This window comes from Pieris napi, chromosome 2 (assembly GCF_905475465.1).
Source record: "Pieris napi chromosome 2, ilPieNapi1.2, whole genome shotgun sequence".
Taxonomy (NCBI): Eukaryota; Metazoa; Arthropoda; class Insecta; order Lepidoptera; family Pieridae; genus Pieris; species Pieris napi.
This window is the reverse complement of record NC_062235.1, coordinates 1,990,345-2,011,093: the sequence shown is the minus strand read 5'-3', so window position 1 is coordinate 2,011,093 and position 20,749 is coordinate 1,990,345. Positions and strand designations below refer to the sequence as shown.

The window sequence follows — 20,749 nt, the reverse complement described above, 5'->3', positions numbered from 1 at the left end:
TTGTATTTCGTCTAGACTGCAAACTTGTTAAAAATTCAGACCATGAAAATGGATCCAGTAAAAATTTTGAATTTGGGTTATCATTGTTGATTTCAAAAACAATGTTCAGTTGATCTACTTCAATTAAGTTGCTATTATCTGATAATTTATCCAAGAGTGGAGATATAAACACATCTGTATATGATTTATTCTTAGGTCTTATGCCTTTGAACATTTTTAATAAATTCCAAATTTTACTTATGTGAGTATTTCTATTAAAAGTGTTACATAAGTTATTCCATCCAATTTTTTTCTGTTCTGAAATTGTTCTCTTTTTCTGGGCATCTTTTCTTTTGTAATTAATATAATTTTCAATAGTAGGTTCTTTTCTATATAGTTTTAGTGCATTATATGAAGCAATAACACTTTGTTCACATATACAATTCCACCAAGGAGATGGTGGTCTGCTTATGAAAGTATTTGTTTTAGTGAGCTTTGGAATTGACATTTCTTTAAGAGTATCTAAATGAGAACAGAAATTATTATATGTTGAAATAGGATCATGTGATTGAAGTATCAAATCATTAAACATTGTTTTTGAAAGATCTGTGTATGTTTCCCAGTCAGCTCTTTTATATATAAACGTATCTATAGGGGAATTGAGATGATATTTATCTATATCTAATGAAATCTCTGTTATTGTTGGATAATGGTAACTTCCCATTGTATCATCATGTACAGACCATTCACATAGTGGTGCGAGGCTGCCACTAATGAAGCTTACATCAATGGCAGAAGCAGATTGTCTAGGGCGATTTAAGGTTGTAGGTCTACCATCATTTAAAATACACAAATCTAAGTCATCAATTAAATTAAATAACTCCTGACCTCTACTTTTGGTTGACTGACAACCAAATGCAATATGATGAGCATTAAAGTCACCACTCATAAATATGGGCTTTGGTAAATCATTAATAATGTAACGGAGTCTATTAAATCGTATACGCCCACTTGAAGGTGGACAGTATATACAGAGAATTGTTAAATTACTATGTCCAGTTGATACAGATACACCAACTGTTTGTATATCTTCATAAAATCTAGTATTTAATATATTATACTTAAGGTATGGTTTTATTAGTATTGCAACTCCATTATGTGCATTGTTTGAATTTTTGTTGTAAATATTATATCCTGGTATTTTAAAATTATTATCTTTAAACCATGTCTCATTTAGAAGGCAAATATCAATATTTTGTTGTTTTAAAAATTGAATTAATAAAGGTTTTTTACTATTTGCACTTTGAATATTAAACTGAACAATACGTAGCTTGGATTGTGTAGAACTAGGCCCTACACAATCCATTATGTTAAATTTTTTAATAATGCATCTTTTATAGTTTTCATATTCGTGGGTGTACTGTCATCTTTATTGGCTAATTCCACCAACGTCTGCACTAGGGCCATAAGTACATCGTTGTTGGAAATTATTAGATTTTTAAGGTCCTTAGAAGGGACTATTTTAACTTTATTTACATCCGACTTATTTGCAGAGATATTTAGAGACTTATTTACAATAACATTACTATTTACAAGTTGTGGTTTTGGTGGAGGGAGTGGAGGGAAATCTGTTTCATTGGTGGTAACTTGTTTTGTTAAGGCAACACTTGCATAAGAAATGTTGCTTTTCTTTTCACTAATCTTCTTTATTTTGATAGGACATAATCTAGAAATCGCAAGATGAGGCCCACTGCAATTTATGCAGCTGATCTCAGTTGGTTTATCACATTGCTTATACAAGTGTTCACCTCCGCAAATACTACATCTTTGTTTCCCATTACAAATCTTAGCTGAATGATTAAATTTAAAACACCTATAGCACTGTAGTAAAGGTGGAATGTATTCGAAAACTCTGTACGAGAATAGATCGTATTGTACATTATTAGGCAGTACATTAGATAAGAAAGTGATGCTTACAGTTTGCAATGCAATGCGCTCTTGTCCTACCTTCTTTGTAAACCTTCTTATTGCCACTATTTCATATATTGAAGAAAGTCTAGTATATAGTTCTTTGTTAGAGATGTTCGCTGGAACAAATCTAATTATGCCGGTTTTTTCAATTTGCGCTGCCGGTATGAACGCCTTCATGTCATATTTTGTCAGAAAAGTGGTATTGTTAATAAAATTATTTGCCGTATTATACTGCTTGAATAGTACTGCTATTTTATTGGCATTCACCCTCTGAATGCCCGTCACACCTTTTATGTCCATTGCGAAAATATGATTTAAATATATAGGGCTCTTGTTGCCCAATCTATCGTCGTTTGTGGATTCCACATACACTTTAAAGTCTGTGTTGGTTGAGTTTTCCGGATAAAGTCTTTTGTAGTTCGGTTTGTAATAGGGCAGATACGCATCTCGCTCATCGCCGCAGTCCGATCGTCCAGCGCCTACGCCTCCTCCTTCATCCGTAGGCCTTGGCCGTTTTATTGAGGCGGGCGGGTGAGACCCGCCCCCCTCGTTTACCTCCATTGCTATTGTGCTTTTCAGCAGCTAATAGCAATATTTAAAATCACTTTAACTATAAAAAAATCACTATTTATAGAAAAAAAATAAAATTAAAGTTTAAAGACAACCGCGCTTTTTCAAGGTTCCCGCCAGAATCCATTTTTTTTTTTTTTTTTTTTTTTAAACAGACAGCAGTCAGCAGACTTGAAATAAAAGTCAAACCTAGCGCGTTCTAGAGACTATAAAAGTTTTATGTATTCGACGATTTGTCAATTGTCAATTTTGGAGGCGGCTTCCTCGCCCCTTCCTTCAGTCAGTGGCCAGTGCTCCGGGCTCCCCTTGGCATTGGCAAGCAGATTCGATTTCTTCCGTTTTAGTTTCACGGTCATACAATTAAAATATTTTATCCCTAAATTTTATTGGAATTTTTAATAGCAGGAACCCTAATCTTATCTCCAAAGATAGATCCCTATTGTTCTGTGCATTGTGTTCAATTTATTATTTCGTTATATATTTTTTATAAATAAAAACATGAGCAACCGGAATCCAAATACTTTAATGAGTGTACCAGACGATCAGTTTGATTATTTATTTAAAATAGTTCTTATTGGTGACTGCGGAACAGGGAAGACATGTATTGTACAGCGTTTAAAATCCGGAAACTTCATAGAACGGCATGGAAATACAATAGGCGTAGATTTCTCGATGAAAACTTTATTAGTTGATGGAAAGAAGGTCAAGGTAATAGAAATTCTTCTATTGTTGACAAATATTTCATAAATTTATTCCCCTAAAATGATTGAATGTCTAATCCAACTATGTATTTAAATTAAAGATGTCCCTAATAAAATTATACATGGCACATAAAATATTATGAACAATAGTAGATTTTTTTCTATTTTTACAGAGATTTAATATAGAATATTTTTAGCTGCAGATATGGGATACAGCAGGACAGGAAAGATTTAGGACTATTACTCAGAGTTATTATCGTTCAGCCAATGGAGTAATAATAGGTATGATACTCCCCCCTACATAATCAATGTAGTTGCAAAAGACACAAGTATACCCTTTTATTTAATCAATTCTGAAGTGATATTAGATATGTATTTGATAATATAGAGCTTTTCCCTAACTTAGTTGGAATTTCCTCTTACACACCTCTGTTTAAGAGTTTACTGTTATTATGAATAACAATACAAATGTAAACAAAATATGTTATTGTTGAACTGAATTTACAAGACAATTTAATACATTTCCCTTGCTCAATTTAGCAAGAGCACAGCGCTTCTTTTTTTTTCTTGGATTTATTGTTTGTTTCAAAATGTTGGTTCAAACAAATATCAGATTTTTTAAAATTCATTTTAAAATTAGAACATAATAAAAATCATACAAGATATTATAACATTTGTCCCATAAGTACAATTTGTACATACTGTGAATATCAATTTTTTTATATAGGGGTGGGGTGGAACCTCTGCAACTAATTCTGAAAATTGATGTATTTTATTAGTTAATCAAATGTATCATCCACACCCTTTTTTTATAGTATTATTTGCTAGATTCAATTAATCAATGATTAACTAAGTCAATGATTCCCAGACTTATGAATTGTAATATATATTTCAGTGTACGACATAACAAAGAGATCAACATTTTTGTCTCTAAAGAAATGGATAGAAGAAGTTAGAAGGTATACATCATCAAATGTCATAGTCTCTTTAATTGGAAATAAGTGTGATCTGGCAGATCAACGCGAGGTTGAAGCTGAAGAGCCTAAGTCTTTCTGCCGTTATGTTCCAGAGATTATGTTTGTTATGGAGACCTCTGCTAAAGACAATACTAATGTTGAAGACACTTTCCGAAGCTTAGCCACAGAATTGAAGGTAATTAATTCATTAGTATAATTTCAACATTAAATTTTTAATATCAATTTCATTTTTAATTATCCTGAAATATGTCCTCTAACACTTATTCTATAAAAATAATAATATATAATAATGTATAGGTATGATATTTTTTACTTACAGTATAAGCTAAATGCGGCATTTAAACAATGTATACTAAACTAATTAACAATTATTTCAAGTATGTCTCAGAACCTTTAATTGAACTAAATTATTAAGTAACTCTTAATCTAATGAATTATGATCTGTCCTAGTATACATGTAACTCTAATAAGATTTTTAGAATCTATCTTTGGTTTATGTCAAAACTTTACATTTAATATTTAACTTTACATTTTTTATTTAAATTTGTTTATATAAATAATAAAAAATTTAGTATTACCTCTATAATATCTATTTATAAGTTTGTCATGACATGGTGATACACTCAAATTTATTGCCTTGATAAACAGACAGGAAATATTAAGATAAAACTTGTCGTTTTCAGCGTCAACATGATAGCAGCGAAGGCCCACCCGCTGACAATGATGCTGTTGTACTCGGAGAAAGTCATTCTGTGAGTCGGTGTCAACCTTGCCGTTCTTAGTTAATATTTGTATATATGAACAATATTTAAATTGTGTTAATTTCTATGTCTAAGTCTTTCAAACCGTTATAGGTTTGATAATGAAATTGTTAACTGGACAATTTTATTAGTTATATTAAAACTCCCATGTCGAAGAAACCTGTCACCTGATGTTATATAGCCGTGCTCTATGGACTATCCAACGTTAAAAAATTCCTTATCAAACCAGTAGGTAGTTCCCGAGACTAGTGTGAACAAAATCTTTTGTTTTTTATTTCTTAATTATAAATTAATCTTGGCTATGAAGATCTGTTAATTTGTCACAAATACATGCCAAATCTATATAAGATAAAGTTGTAAAGTTCTAGTATTAGTGGCATATTAGTATTAGTTGCTTTTAGTTTGACCTGAGAAGCCATTTTAATCTAATTAGTACCAAAAACAGATTAGGTAAATTCGAAATTCACGTTAATTAAATCAAATCATGATTCACTGTCACTGTTTTTCTTTCACTTTAATTAACAAAAAATGACGTTCGTAAAATGTTTTTTTTTTATTTAATTTTTCTTCATAACGCATGAATGACCACAGGCTTTGCTGTTATGTCCTGTTCAAATAAAGGGTTAAAATAACCTCCTTTTATAAAAGAAATGATATAATTTACAGAATAATAATCATATTAAAACCAAAAAAAATACATGATTGACCTACTTTAAAATGTTTATTAATTTTTCTATAATTAAAAATAAAAAGATTTTTTTACATTTATGGTTACATGATCCCTGAGTTATACATGCTATATTTTCGCCCTAATTTTAACAAGTTCTGCCTCATAGACAATGTTTATTAACGAAGATTCTATTTTTTTATCATAATATATAATACAGTCGTTTGGTGGTTTTACCTGTAAAAAAATTAGTAATTTTATACATATAGATTTTGTTGTGCTCTTTGTAACATTTTTGCCGCTTGCACCGCCATATTGGAAAAATGGCGCCTCAAAGTATTTGGCAATATCACCTATCAGACTCGATTTACGATACAAACAATTATTTACAAATTAAACCCTACCATTTATGTATTATTTAATCGAGAATGATCCCATCAAAATCTGTAAACTTACCAAATCTCCCGGAAAACTTTTACGAAAGTATTATTTTTCGAACCAAATGAATGACTATGACGAACATATATTAGACTTTTAATATAAGGTTGCCATGATATTAATTTTATCTATGGTGGTATGTCATAATAATTTTATTGTATTACATCATATTATTTTCTAAACTATTTTTAAATATCGAATGTTATCAAAGTACGTAGATATTTTTAATCTTAAAGGAAATGAAAGAAAACTGTCTTGCTTTATATAATTATTTGGTGCATAATGTGTTCTGCTTCATTCTTGCATTTCTGTCACAATATTTTTATTACATCCGCAACTTAGAAAATTAGTATTAGCAAGCTTATCACACAATTACCACGCAAAAAAAATAACGATTTCAGTACGATATGGAACATCCTTATAGAACTAATGACGTCACCTAACTACAGCCAATTTTGATCCTTCAATATTTGAAACGATGTAGTAGTACCAAAAATGAAGGTTGGAATTACGCGGTAAGCTTGCTGGCTTAACTAAACCACCTAGTCGAGACTGAGATACGCCATATTAACTTATATAAATTGTATATTTATAAAATGTCTACAAATAATAATAACATAAACGTGTCGCTAATCTCATAAAAAACCTTAGTTTAGGTTAAATTATAATTTTTACTTTGTATTAGTGCTATGGTTTTAATCTGTGTATTATAATTTATAACTAATGTTATAAACGAAATTTAAGAGTCTGGGTATCGCCGTCGAAACGGCACTGCTTGATCAAAAATTTAAAAAAAAATCACAAGGAAATATACAAGAGTTAATAAGGCTAATGCACAAACCGTGCCAGAGCCATAAAGGAAAAAAAAGAGTTAAGAAGTAACATTGTGGAATTTGTATGGACTCTAGGTAGCGTAAATCGCTTTTACTATAAAAGAGAAGCGCCTTAATAGCTTTTTTTAATGTAATTCTTACAATCCATGTACTATATTTTTAAATTTAAATTTGGAAAACAACAAATAAGCATTCTTCGGGTTTATTTTTTTATCCGCTTTCTGGCCAGGCTTAAGTCTTAAGACAAACTAATACAGCGCTACATGCAATGTTTGAAGCGCTTTTCAATTTGTTGCTATTGTCTTAACACAAAGCGTTAAAAATCGATTATAAAATACTCGCTTAAGACGATGTCATAGGGACTAAAAAATCACATCGCTAAACAAGAAAGCGAAAGGATTTAAATGATCGGTTTCAGCGGTCTTAAATATTTCAACGTAATGTTGAACAGTTTTTTCTCATAAGAGATAATCTGTGATTAGTTGAATCTTTGTGATATTTTTATTTACTTTAAGTAAAACAACTCATGTTTTTAATAATTTAATGACTCTATTTTCTTTAACAATATATGCAGTTGAACTTATGATATTTTATTTTATATCCTTAAATCCTTTTTAACACGTTTATCCAAGGGTCCAATTTAGAAACGAGACAGGGCTAAGTCATTATTCAAAATTCTAGAATTTTGATGTATGGGACGTAGTTCATGCTAAATCTAGTTGCCGTTACCCTACCTAGCCTACCCTTTAGTGGGTAGAAGGTACATAGATATCGTATGGGTAGAGGGTCAATTTTCGGGGAAACTACGAAACAGAAGCATATTAACTATGTATGTGCCCATTGTTCAAAGTTTAACCAAACAATTTAAACCTAATGTACGCTATTTAATCTTCTCGTTAAAAGAAGTTAACGCAGTGATTTTTAGTATCGCTTACTATCACATCTAATTGTTTGGTAACATGTATACCCGAAATCCAACTAAATTTACCCGGCTCGGAGCCAAGTCGCCCGAAAACCCTAACCAACTGCCCATTTGGCTTAAAAATTTGAACCCTACAATTGCCCGAATCGCCGACTAGGATATACCCCATTGGGTCGACAGCTAGAACTTCTGGCTGTCGGAATTGACCCTTCCTTTGACCCATTGACCCGAATTCGACGATTTTGCTCTTATCATGTTTGTTGTAGATCTTGACCCGTCGATTGCCACTGTCGAGCACGATGACCCGGTCGTTTGTGACCGCTACCGCTGTTGGAGCGTTGAATTCCGTGCACATTGTCTCCTTCATCTCCCAAATGCTGGATGTGTTTTTGGGTTGAGATCGGACCCCGACTCCGTATTGGTCCACGCATTTCCCATTTGGTTCTAGGACCTAATACCACATTAAAATGTTAATTAAACGTTAATAAAGTGTTAGTATAGTGTTAAGCAAGCTTTAGACAAAAGTCTGTCAAAATCTTATCAAACCATTTCAGATTGACTCAGTCAAAGCGCCAAATTTTTGCGCTAAATATGAAAAGACAGATACCATACGTCAAAATGTATTGAATTTTGACATACGATATTCATAGTTCGCGCCAAGTATCGACACTGAATCACGCTCTTTGTTAGTACATAAACTTGTCTCTGAATTGCCAGTGATAGTAATAAACAAACTAAAGAATAAAAAAGACCGAAAAATCGAATAGTGACCTATGCAGTGTTCTGTGAGAATATTTTGAACTAAACGGAGGAACGTTCAAAATCAAATATAATTTGATTAAGAACCCGAATAGTACAGAAAAACGACGCGTTTGAGCTGTCAAAAATATTGGAATCTCATCTGATGAATCTATATTATTTTAACTTTATTTTCATTAAATATATTGAAAACCTCTCTAAGAGTAAGAATATAATAATAATATTCTTTTTCTGTTATAAAACCGGTGGGGAGCTACATGTGACTCTAACAAAACTAAAATTCAAAGAACACAAAACTACATCCTTAAACAAATAAGCAACTCGCCTTGGTTCATAAGAAACGCTGAAGTACATGAACACCTAGGCATACCTACAGTCAAGGAGGAAATAAAAGTATACGCTCAGAAGTACAAGACTAGGCTGGAATATCATCCTAACCACCTAGCTGTTCAACTCACCCGGAGTATATAAACCGACTCAAAAGACGAAGAACCTTGGAGCTCAGCAGCATTGACTGAGCTAATATTATTATGGTAGATATTCCTAATGAGGAATATCTGCACCCGCAAACCATCCTACAACTCATCTGCTCATAGTCAGAAGACTGATTGCACGATGCGCTCCATAAAAAAGTAATAATAATAATATTCTTTTTACCTGAACCCTATCATTCCCAGTGTCTACGACGTAAATATGATGGTTTGCATTATCTGTAGCAATGCCTTCGGGAGAGCGGAACATACCAGCGCGACTTCCTTTTTGTCCTATAGATGTTATATATTCCCCGTCCTTCGAAAACACGTGGATACAATGCTTCCATTTGTCTAAAAATATTAAGATTTATTTATTTATTAGATTTAAAATATTAAAATTAAATATAGGATTTAGACCTAAAATTTGTCCACAGCAGCCACAGCACCATTTATCTATCTGACATATTGACTGATGACTGCGGACTTCCGTGCTTGGATATACGATACGCCGTCAGAAATGGAAATAACCATAGAGCAGTGTTGGCCTAGCGGCTTCATCATCCCTGTGGTCGTAGGTTCGATTCACTGCTGTGCACCAATGGACTTTCTATGTGCTGCACATTCAACCTTCGCTCGAACGGTGAAGGAAAACATCGTTAGGAAACCGGCTTGCCTTGGACCTAAAAAGTCGACAGCGTGCAGGAGGCTGATCACCTACTTGCCTATAAGACAAATGATCATGAAACATTCAGAAATCTGAGGGCCACACCTAAGAACGGTTGTAGCGCCTCTGGTTTTTTATTTTAGAAATAACAATTGGTGGCAGCGTTCATGCGTTTAAGGTTCCCTGCTTTCGTAAGGGAATCGAGTGTAAAGTAGGTTTAAAATGATGATAACCTGTAATATAAACTTCGCCCAAACTCTTCATAAAGGCAATTTGGACTGGACACAGCATTTGCTCACAGGATAATCGCATTACAATTTTCGCCTGTGTCCGCTCGACGACTATTACACTGTGACTGTCCATGTCACAAATGTATAGATGGTTGTTCCAAGGGCTGAGGCCGACACCACACGGCCGTGCTGTCTTGCGCCACATATAATGGGGCACAAAGTTTCTGGACCTGGTGAAAGACGGGTGAGAATGTAGAACAAAACGATTGTATGCTCCGTTTAATTTTGATAGCATCTTTAGAGGCGTTTACGACATGATATGTCATATTACCTATTGACCAATCACAATCGAACGCAATGTTTCGTTTGCGTTTTATTATCAACCCTTGGATATTGCAACATCTAAATTTGGATATTGTCTTTGGTAAAATTTGTACTCTATTCCGACTAAAGGACTTGTAGCCATGGCAGAATTTAAAAAAAGTAGATCAGTAATTACCATTGAACCGCGTTTTCATTATGCAAATGACTTGCATACAAATTACAAGTTGCAATTTGCATGCAAGTTGTAAAGTGGAAACAACAACTTGTAAACAAGTTGCAACTAGCATGCATAAGGTTCAAACTTGTACGCACAACATTCAAGTCAGCTCATTTGCAAGCAAGTTGCAAGCGCAAGCGCATGCGCTCGTCTATAGACTTAAGAGTGCAGATTACCTTGTAAAAATAAATGCTAAGTGGGATACGGAGAATACAATAATATTTATATTTTATTGAAGTTATACTTCTTTTGGCGCGTTAGGGAAAAATGATGAGAGTAAATTAAACTAACTAGGATGCTAGATGTATGCAAGTTGAACAAAAGCGTGTTTTTTTTTTTTTTTTTTTTTTATAGAACGGGGGGCAAACGGGCAGGAGGCTCACCTGATGTTAAGTGATACCGCCGCCCATGGACACTCTCAATGCCAGAGGGCTCGCGAGTGCGTTGCCGGCCTTTTAAGAATAGATACGCTCTTTTCTTGAAGGACCCTAAGTCGAATTGGTTCGGAAATACTTCAGTGGGCAGCTGGTTTCTAATTTAAATCACTTGCGCACAAGTGTGACGTCTTACATGCATGCAAGTACTTGCATTCTATTTGTTTTTGTCACCTTACTTTCTTTATTGTCTTTATCAATATAATAGAAGAAAATATAATATATATAATACAGAGTACCTATTGAAATAAAATTAAACCGACGTCAATAATATTTACCTAGGTATGAACCTCCAGAAATTCATAGAACTTTCAAGTACTGAAGCGATTTTAAATCAAATTATGCATATGATTTTTAGTTTCCGTAAAATTATTAAGTTTGGAAGAATTATGATTATTTTATCATATTCCAACTATATCACATACAATATATAGATCGGAGATGTATTAATTTTGCATTATTAACATTAAATTTTCACGCAATTGTAGCTAAAATATAAAAGTTTTCCCGCGCAAAACAAAAACTGACATTTGACAATTTTGACTTAAACAACATTCTATCCATAGATGTACAAATTTACCTTGAATTAAATAAAGAGAAAATTAACATACTTATAATGCTGCATGAGGCTAGTTTCGTTCTCCAAAGGGTTATTCTGTTTACCCGCTTCTGGCAAAGGATCGTCTGATTCCGCATCGCACGGCGTGGATACATCGGATTCGATTCTGAAATTCTCTTTATCGAACATGAAGTTCTCAGCATCCCATTTCGAGACATCCGACAGCAATTGTAGAGTGTTTTGGTGGAGATGTACAAAAGTTTTGACCTGTTAAAAATTACACATAAACAAAATTTTTCTAACGATATGTTTAGTTCAAATGTCGGTGAATGCCGACACCCTTTTGTTTTTTGTTTCATTCTACCTTAAGTGAATGAAGCAATTATTCTGAGTTTTGAGTATTGTATTTCAGTAGACTCAGAACACAGAACTCTACCGATATTGGGTAAAAAATTTCGCAATTATTATGAGAAGATATAGAGTGCCTGTATTCCCATACAGGCACTCTATATCTTCTCTAAGTAAAATAAAAGGAAAATAAAAAATACCTTGGATTTGATTATCTAAAAAATCTCTATTTAATCTAAGTGTTTTGACAGCACAGATTACCAAAAGATTAATTTCCATAGATTAGCTCAAGAAAAGAAAGTTACCTTGTTAATATCATCTGTGTTCTCAAACGCTTTATTAGCAACTTGCTTTGCCTCGTTCAACGAAGACTGTAAAGCCAAGGCAGACATGTCACTTGACTTCTGCAAACCTGTCAGCTCTTCTTGAAGACCAAGTTTCGCTTCCAAAATGACGTTTATCTTCTCCTCCGCAGCCAAGTTTATTTGTTCAGCGATGTGTTCGCAGCGATCCTATAATGAGAACGTTTCAATAACTTAAACTGAAGCTTTACTTCTAGTAGGTATACAGGTGACTTTTATACGTGTTAATATAAGAAGAAATAGAGTCACGACAATCTTCTTCTATTTTTACATATACTTCTTTAAATCTGACAGTGCTAGTATGTAGCATGAATATAGAAGAACCAACATATGATTTAGTATTTTATGCCGGATGAAATGGTAATAGTTTTCGTATTGAAATAGCAAAAATCACCAACTCGCCATGAAAAGAAAAGAAGAAATTTTATGTTTCTGTGAATTGTTTCGTAATAAAACTAAAATAGATATTTTTAATTTAAATTTCTTTAAGTGTGCCATAATTGCTAACAAAACGCACACAGAAACACACAAAATAACAAAAATATAAAAAAGGATGAAAGAACAATTTTTTTTCGTTTAAAGAACAAGGTACGTTTTAAGTGTGTAATGCGTGTGTGCTGTGGTTGTAATTGGCCCTGGCTCAGCATTATGCTGAGGAGCAGAATGTTCCACAGCGCTGGTCATTCTGCCAGAGACCACAGCTAGTTTGCGCCTCAGTCGCAAAAAAAGATAATGAATAATAATAATACATAGTAGAAAAAAAATAATATTAGTAATAGTTAGCAGTGTAGGTAAGAAATGAAGTAAAAGTATTGAGTAAATAAAGTTTAATTATTTGTAAATTAACTAATGATAGGTTACATAACTCATGATAAAACATTTTTAACCATTAAAATCATAATACATTTACAATATACATATTACTAAATACAATTGGTAAATTTACCTTAAAATGTTCGATTTTGTGGGTCAATCGACTTTCTGCGGTTTCGAGCTGTTTCAATATGGATCCCACTTGAATACGTAAATCCTCTAAATGTTGTGACCAACATACAAAACAGAAATTCTGAAAAGAAAAAACAAAATTATAACGATACTAGCTGTTTCCTGCCACGCTTCGCTGTGGCCCATTGTGATTGAATGGTTGAGAAATTAGAAACAAAATAAAGAAAACATTTCATTTCATTTAATTTTGCAATACGTGTGGAAAAAAAATAAACAAAAAAATAATTACAAAATAGATAAAAACAATCCTTGATGTGGATTATATATCAATGCTACAATTTCAGCTTGATCGGTGCAAAACTTTTAGTTTTTGAAGCGTACTAACCTACATAACATTTTTATATGTAGAAATTGTAGTAAAGAACAGAGTGGCATTTCAAATTATGGTTTATTAGTCGTTAAATCATTAATAAGTGGGGACTACAAGAAGTCTGTTTTATGTTCATTTGTTAATAGGCAAGTAGGTGATCAGTATCTTGTGCCTGACACACGCTGTCGAGTTTTTGGGTCTATGGCAAGCCGATTTCCTCACGATGTTTTCCTTTACGGTTCTAGCGAATTTAACGCACATAGATAGAAAAACAGGGGTCGAACCTGACCTCAGGGATGAGAGTATACTGTAATAGTATCGTAATCGGAAACCGTGAAACTTCCAGATTAAGATTAATTGTTATATAATTATGGTTAATTTAGAAACAAGACGACAACGGCCTACTATTGTATTGGTAACCCAAGTGTTCTCCCAGAACTGGGTTTCTTTGTACCTAGGGGATATGTGCGACGGCCAAGGCCAAGGCTGTTTGCGATAACTTGGGCCAGAACCAGTCTGTTGCATAGATCCCCGTTAGCAAAGACGTTGCGCCTATTGAATGCTGTCTCCGACACTATCGACATCTTTATATGTTCGCAGAGTGAGTTCACAGTACTGATAACAGTATAAAGGAATAGTTTGTGTTTTTGTGAATAAATAATTAAATTAATAAGTGGGAACTAAAACTAATTGTAAAGTGCAATCTTAATAATTTTTCATTTATTTCCCAGGATATAGAACTAAATAATTAGAAAGGTTCTGTTAATAAAAATAAAAATATCTAAAAACATTATTTGTAACTTTAGATTTACATCAATAATTTTTTTGTTTGAATCACTAACTTATTTCACAGTGAATTTAATTAATAATAAAAACAAAAAATGGTATCGCATTCTACTATAGTAAAGAAACCAGTGGCCCTGGGTTGGTTTGGTTTTGTCCTCCCTTCTGTATCTGCGCTCGAACTCTGTAACTTCCACAGCGACATCAATACTGATTCCTACGTTGTTGCATGCAAGTTCGAAGTAATCTCAATATTCGTATTGATCTCACTACATTGTGATCGCGCGGAACAAACTCGTTATTGAGATCGGAATCGCTGTCGATATTGGAAGTTACAAAGCTCTTGTGATTACTTCTTAATAGACAAGTAGGTAAGCCTTCTGTGCCTGACGCTCGCCGTAGATTTTTGTAGCATGGCTTCCTCGCGATGTTTTCCTTTAGCGCATGAGTGAGTAAAAAAAAACAACAGCTCTTTTGGTGCGTGACCAGCCCTCATCTGACCCCTTAACCCATTTTCATATATAGGTAGTATTCGCGTCGACCACAGACAACAATTTTATTAGCTTTTAAAAATTCCACAGATTATATACATACGCACCAACTTGCAATGTTCACAGAATGACGTATCCGAATTATCGCAGAGGGTTTTGCAACTAGTGCATCTGGTTCCTGTTGCGAACAGGTCGACATTTTGGTATCCAGATGAGCTTGCTGGAGTAGTTGGAGGTGTCGCACTGGACGGCTTATCGGCCTTTATACCCACCATTTGCAATAGGGTATCAATGTATAGGTTCGAAGGGAGACTGTCAACGAAATTGGGGGTAGTCTGAATTCTAGTATGACAGAGGGGACAGCTGACGACGGCGAGATCTAGAATGAATTTTGCGTATTATTACTGTGGTATTCCTGCTTTATTACGTGTAACATACTTTTTTATTAGAAGATAAAACAAAAACTTCGTATCCTATATTTTATTTATATCCCAGAGTTAGGAACGTCAAAATTTTGCTTTAAGGTACTTCATACAATATTCAAATTGCAACAATAAGAGATAAACATCATTGCTTTAAGAAATTTTTATAAATTTTAACACAATATTAGTAAGGAGTCAACATTAGAATGCAAATTGAAGAAGTTTGTATCACCAAAGAGTTTTCAATATTTGCCGCGCATTTTCTAAGGCATCAATAATCTGTGGCTAAATTTATTTATGGCGCCATATTTTTTATACATTGGTACATCATGTGAGAAGATTGACCAACGCTTAAGTTACATAATATGTATACGATATTTTATTATTTTATTTATCCCTTAACTTAAAAAACGGAAGCAATAATAATAAAATAATCATTTTAGTTAAGGTAAATAATTTATCCATGACATTCGTTATCGATTTTTAATAAAAGATATTGCTTTACTGTTATCGTTAAATTACTTCCTTTCAACCACAGTTTTAGATTATGTTTTTGAATTGTTAGTTCCAAGTACCTAAAACTTACACAAAAATAGTTAAAGTAAAAAAAACACAGTTGTAAATAGCCAAAACGAAAAAAAAATTTACCTACATAATATCCATATTTTGTTTTTATAGAGCAGGGGGCAAACGGGCTGGAGGCTCACCTGATGTTAAGTGATACCGCCGCTCATGGACACTTATTGTCAGAGGGCTCGCGAGTGCGTTGCCGGCCTTTTACCGGCCTGGAGGACCGGACTTACGGTCCTCCAGGCCGCTTGCCTGTTTATTAAAAATAAATAACACTGCTTACCGGCTACATAGACTTTGAGGCAGGCTAAGCAGAAAGTATGTTGGCAGGGTAACATTTTTGGCGTGTTCAGCAGTTCCAGGCAGAGTGCACATTGTACTAGATCGTTTATTCCATTAGCTGGAAGTCTGGAAATATATTTATTTATTTATTAAGGAAACTAAACAGATACATCTCTATACAGTACGACTGATTTGAGAGCGACCGCCGATGCGAAAACCGCTGTGTGAGTTCGAAAAGTGAGTTACAGAATCGCAGGGCAGTAAAAATAAAAGTAAAACATAAAATAAACACATTGGACATATCCACAAAAAGTTTCACTGATAAAAAATATAATACAAAGTAGTTTTGTCTTGATTTACTTGACAGCACAAAATTTATAAATTAGGAGAACGACAAACAAACTAGCAGCTAGATAAAAAAAACAAGGACGATACAAGGCTTAAGACATTAAGAGTCGGGTCTCGCGAGGAATTGCGTCCCGGCTCGCCCATGAATATTGTAAACAAAAATATTACAGATGTAGCCGGGGCGTATTTCGCGAGACGTGTGATGTGAAGCTTAGATATAGAAAAAGTCCCTTGACACAATGGCAGGGGAGTAGAAAAGGTATTATTAAAAAAAAAAAGACATTAAGAGTTTGATGAAGCAGTAGAGGAGTGCGAAAAAGGGTTAATGTTAGTGACAGAATCCAAGGCAGAACACATCCTGTGAAGAGGCTCACGGAACCCAATGTTGGTTCTGGGAGTCGGAAGGTTAAAAGTTCTGTGCGAGTGCAGAGATCTGGCAGGAACATTTAATGGTATCAGTTCGAGAAGATGGGAACAAATTATTTCATGTACGCATATTTTTCTACTAGTGACACAGTCTGTCAAATTACGCCTAGTACTCAAAGAAAGTAAATTTTTTTTAAATTTCTTTATATTTAGCCCTACCACCATTCATACGTTAATTTAGAATACGTAAAAGTTTCTAAAACGTAATATAGAATCGAATCATAAAATAACTTCTAGAACTCCTATTTATTTTATGCTTCTAGATAATGACGCATTTTTATTATAATAATACCTGAATATATAGATAATTATATGGTGTCATAATAATAAATCGCACACGTCATGAATTTTAACAACATTGATTCAATGTAATAAAACGCGCGAAAACCAGAAACGAATTTATTTGTTGTTGATTTTCATTTGTTTTATCTTCGTAATTTAAATAAATCTCTTTACTCTATATACCTGATCTGATTTATATCTCTGTGTCACTCGTTGACAGTTTTCAATGTTTAAAAAAGGAATTATTATCAGTACGACCAGGGCAGTTCTAAAGTATATACAAAAGTTATTTAAAATTATTTGTTGTTGATTTTCATTTGTTTTATCTTCGTAATTTAAATAAATCTCTTTTCTCTATTTAAACAAACAATTATATCATTAAAGTCAGTGTCACTCGTTGACCATGACAGTGTAAAATATTTAAAAAAGGAATTATTATTATTATTAAGACTGTTCTTAAGTATCTAAAAGCGTACATCTTGAAGTATTGTTACATTATGTTAGTGTACCACATAAATAAAAGTATTTAGTTACTGGGCATGTCGTTACAGCCTATTATGTATTCGATTCGCGACGTTTTGCGAATGTTAACTAAGTGAAATGCATTTTTAAAGGCTCTTGGCAAATGCATGGAGATTTTCGCGTAATGTAGGCGCCGTTTCTTTATGACTTTCCCTGTTAATTTTTTATTCCATTGTATTCGTTGTGAATTACTTGGCAAACTTATCAGGGCTGTTTTATTAGATTGATTTATTGTTGTATATTTATTTATTTAAAAACGTTTAAATAATTCCGACTGCGAATTGTATCTTATTATGGATATACAATGCGCAGGCGATGAGAATTTGGAGAACTGATCGTGGTTGGTAACACAGAAAGCAAAAGAGCACGTGATCGGTCCACCTCGTCGGTGAACGGCCGGGTGAAAAGAGTCCTCGTCCTCGACTATACTTTCATAAGAGAGGGCTGGACAGAAACCGGTGGAAACATATAGGCCGCTCCAGATGTTCCTTGCTGACTGCGACGCTTAGACATGAGCGTGAAACTAATAGTAAAAAAAAAATATAACTAGAACACATTTTACATAAGAATAATCTATAATATTTTTCACGGTTGTGCATTACTGTTTTCTATAATTCTATAATCTATTATTACCCGTTATTGCTACATTAATAATCTTAATATATATAAATTACGTGTCACGTTGTTTGTCCGCTATGGACTCCTAAACTACTGAACCGATTTCAATCAAATTTGCACACCGTGTGCGGTTTGATCTAACTTAAAAGATAGGATAGCTTACATCTCAATTTATACCCGTAATATTATTTTATTGCTAAATATTTGTTTATTATTTGATAGTCACACTTCTAACAGATGGCGCTGTGTTGAAAGTACCATAGTTTCACATAAGCTACAATTTAATGGCATAAGTCATAACCATCAAAAAAGCATGGTGGTGTTCGCCTACTGTTTCCCTTGAATAGTTTACTACTACGAGTATGTAATATAACAAAAACCTTAGCCACAGCAACGCTTGGCCGATCTGCTAGTATTGTATAAAAAAGAGATTTTTAATAATAAAAATACACAACATTATTTTTAGCACTGTAACGCTTACTATAAGTTTGCATACGCTGTGGCAATAAATATTTTTCTGATAGTGGCAGCCCTCAGTCTATTAATTGGGAAAATGCATAATCACACATTGACGTACACAATTATCTATCGATTTGACGTTTACTTTCATTCTATTGTTTTACATTTTAAATACACTTTTACTCTTCAAAGACAGAGTACCTATAGAACTTATTAATTTTTATTTAACTACCATAGATATTCATATGATTGACTATAGATTATCACAATTAGATTTTATATAAGCAGTGTGGGTTAAAAGAGGACGTAATGACATGGATACGAAAGGGAATATAATAATGTGATAAGGGAATATAATAGTCTGGATGATGGTGACCTTCAGGAGGGAAAGGACAGGTTTAAAGTACCAATAACCGATGAGCATGAATATCATGAAAGTGGATGAAGCCAGAGATATGTCAGGACAAGCAATTGAAGGTCCGGTCTCTGCCTACCACTTCGGGAAAAAGGGGTGATAATATAATAAAACATTTTCTATCACTCAAAATCACTTAATTATACTCGAAAATTCTGAGGGTAGATTCACGAGATTTAGCGCTAAGATTGGCGACAGTTATACTTCCCTCTACGTTTCGTTTCTACCCTCTCTTTCGTATCTTACCCTCAGACTCAGAGTTAATACTCAGCGCTAACTCGACTTAGAACCTCTCTTAATCTGCTACGATTCTGACAGTCTTGAACGCCTTACGAAAAACATTCAATATTGTTTTCCTTCTAAAGAGTTAATGTTGAATGGTAAATTTAAAACCCTTTTTTATGTATAAATTTCTTCATCCTACGCTTGTGGTGCGACCGTGCGGTACATTATTTTAATCACATATTCCGAAGAAAAAATGAAAATTTAAAGAATTCGAGAGAGGACTGGTGTAGCCACTTCCTTAATAATATTTTATAAAATATATACGTATATATAAGCTTTAAATTATGCATGGTTATGTTAAAATAGAATACCGTGTCAAACTAATCAATACATCTACTAGTATTGTAGGTAATTTTAGTTAAACGTGAACCTTCTACTGTATTCCTGCGTAATTTTGTTTCATAGAACTGGGGACAAACGGGCAGGAAGCTCACCTGATGTTAAGTGATACTGCCGCCCATGGATTCAATGCTACAGGGTTCGCGAGTGCGTTGCCGGCCTTTTAAGAATTGTTACGCTCTTTTCTTGAAAGATCCTAAGTCGAATTTATACGTAAATACTTCAGTGGGCAGCTGGTTCCACATAGTGCGCGGTAAAAAGCGACTGTGGAACGACGGACGTCGAGTTGATACGGATGGTATTTCGTATTCTGCCTCAACGTCAATTCTTTTGATTACCACATGACGTATTACTTAGGAATACCTGTAGTAGGTTGTGAAGAGAGATTCACGGTACTAAGAGTACAACTATTTATGGGAACAGGGGAATAACAATGGGTGGGTTATATAAACCGCTGCCCATTGACACCTGTAACACTAGCAAGACGTTTAAGTATGTGGTACACTGATCTCTTAACGCCTGTTTAATATAAGAATATACCACATCCTAAGTTACACTTGCAATTGACTTGGTTTTAATGGAACAATATGTTATCAAAAACTTACTTCTTGTCAACGGATGTGGACCTGGAGAGAACTGGTGGCGGCATAATCGGACTGCTTTGCGTCTGCACTGATATTGGATGATCATTCTTTTGACTATTCCATCGTTTAATGCTGAACAAGCCCGGCTTTTTCTTTAATTTTTCCGACATAACTTCTTGAACACTAATTGCGAAATGATATTTCTTTCTTATCAGGCGGTATCGTCTGGCAGCGATTTTTCGATTAAAATCGATTAGATAAGATACTGTAGGGTATTATTATGTTTCTATTTTGTTTATTGTTACTGCAATCTTTTTTATATTGAAAGCATAGCAAGTATTTTTTGAAATGATTCATGATTTATATTTAAAAAATCCAAAACTGAACGCTTTATTCAATTTATTAAATGTTTTTAAAAG

At 33.7% G+C, this 20,749-nt stretch overlaps 2 protein-coding genes across 2 annotated transcripts; one reads left to right on the top strand and one right to left on the bottom strand.

The window, feature by feature from the left end:
* Positions 1-2,806: 2,806 nt before the first annotated feature.
* Positions 2,807-5,521, top strand: LOC125062692 (ras-related protein Rab-43). The gene is made up of 4 exons (XM_047668770.1): positions 2,807-3,228; positions 3,419-3,503; positions 4,117-4,373; positions 4,882-5,521. Exons 1-4 carry the CDS (start codon positions 3,019-3,021, stop codon positions 4,978-4,980), a joined length of 651 nt encoding a protein of 216 aa, XP_047524726.1. The 5' UTR covers positions 2,807-3,018; the 3' UTR covers positions 4,981-5,521.
* A 1,603-nt stretch (positions 5,522-7,124) lies between these two features.
* LOC125062804 (RING finger protein nhl-1-like) lies at positions 7,125-20,538 on the bottom strand. The gene is made up of 9 exons (XM_047668966.1): positions 20,352-20,538; positions 16,054-16,178; positions 14,886-15,157; positions 13,136-13,255; positions 12,133-12,339; positions 11,532-11,746; positions 9,949-10,175; positions 9,236-9,402; positions 7,125-8,270 (listed from the first exon to the last, which is right to left on the bottom strand). The coding sequence occupies exons 1-9, from the start codon at positions 20,498-20,500 to the stop codon at positions 7,794-7,796; spliced, it is 1,959 nt and encodes a 652-aa protein (XP_047524922.1). The 5' UTR covers positions 20,501-20,538; the 3' UTR covers positions 7,125-7,793.
* Positions 20,539-20,749: the final 211 nt, after the last annotated feature.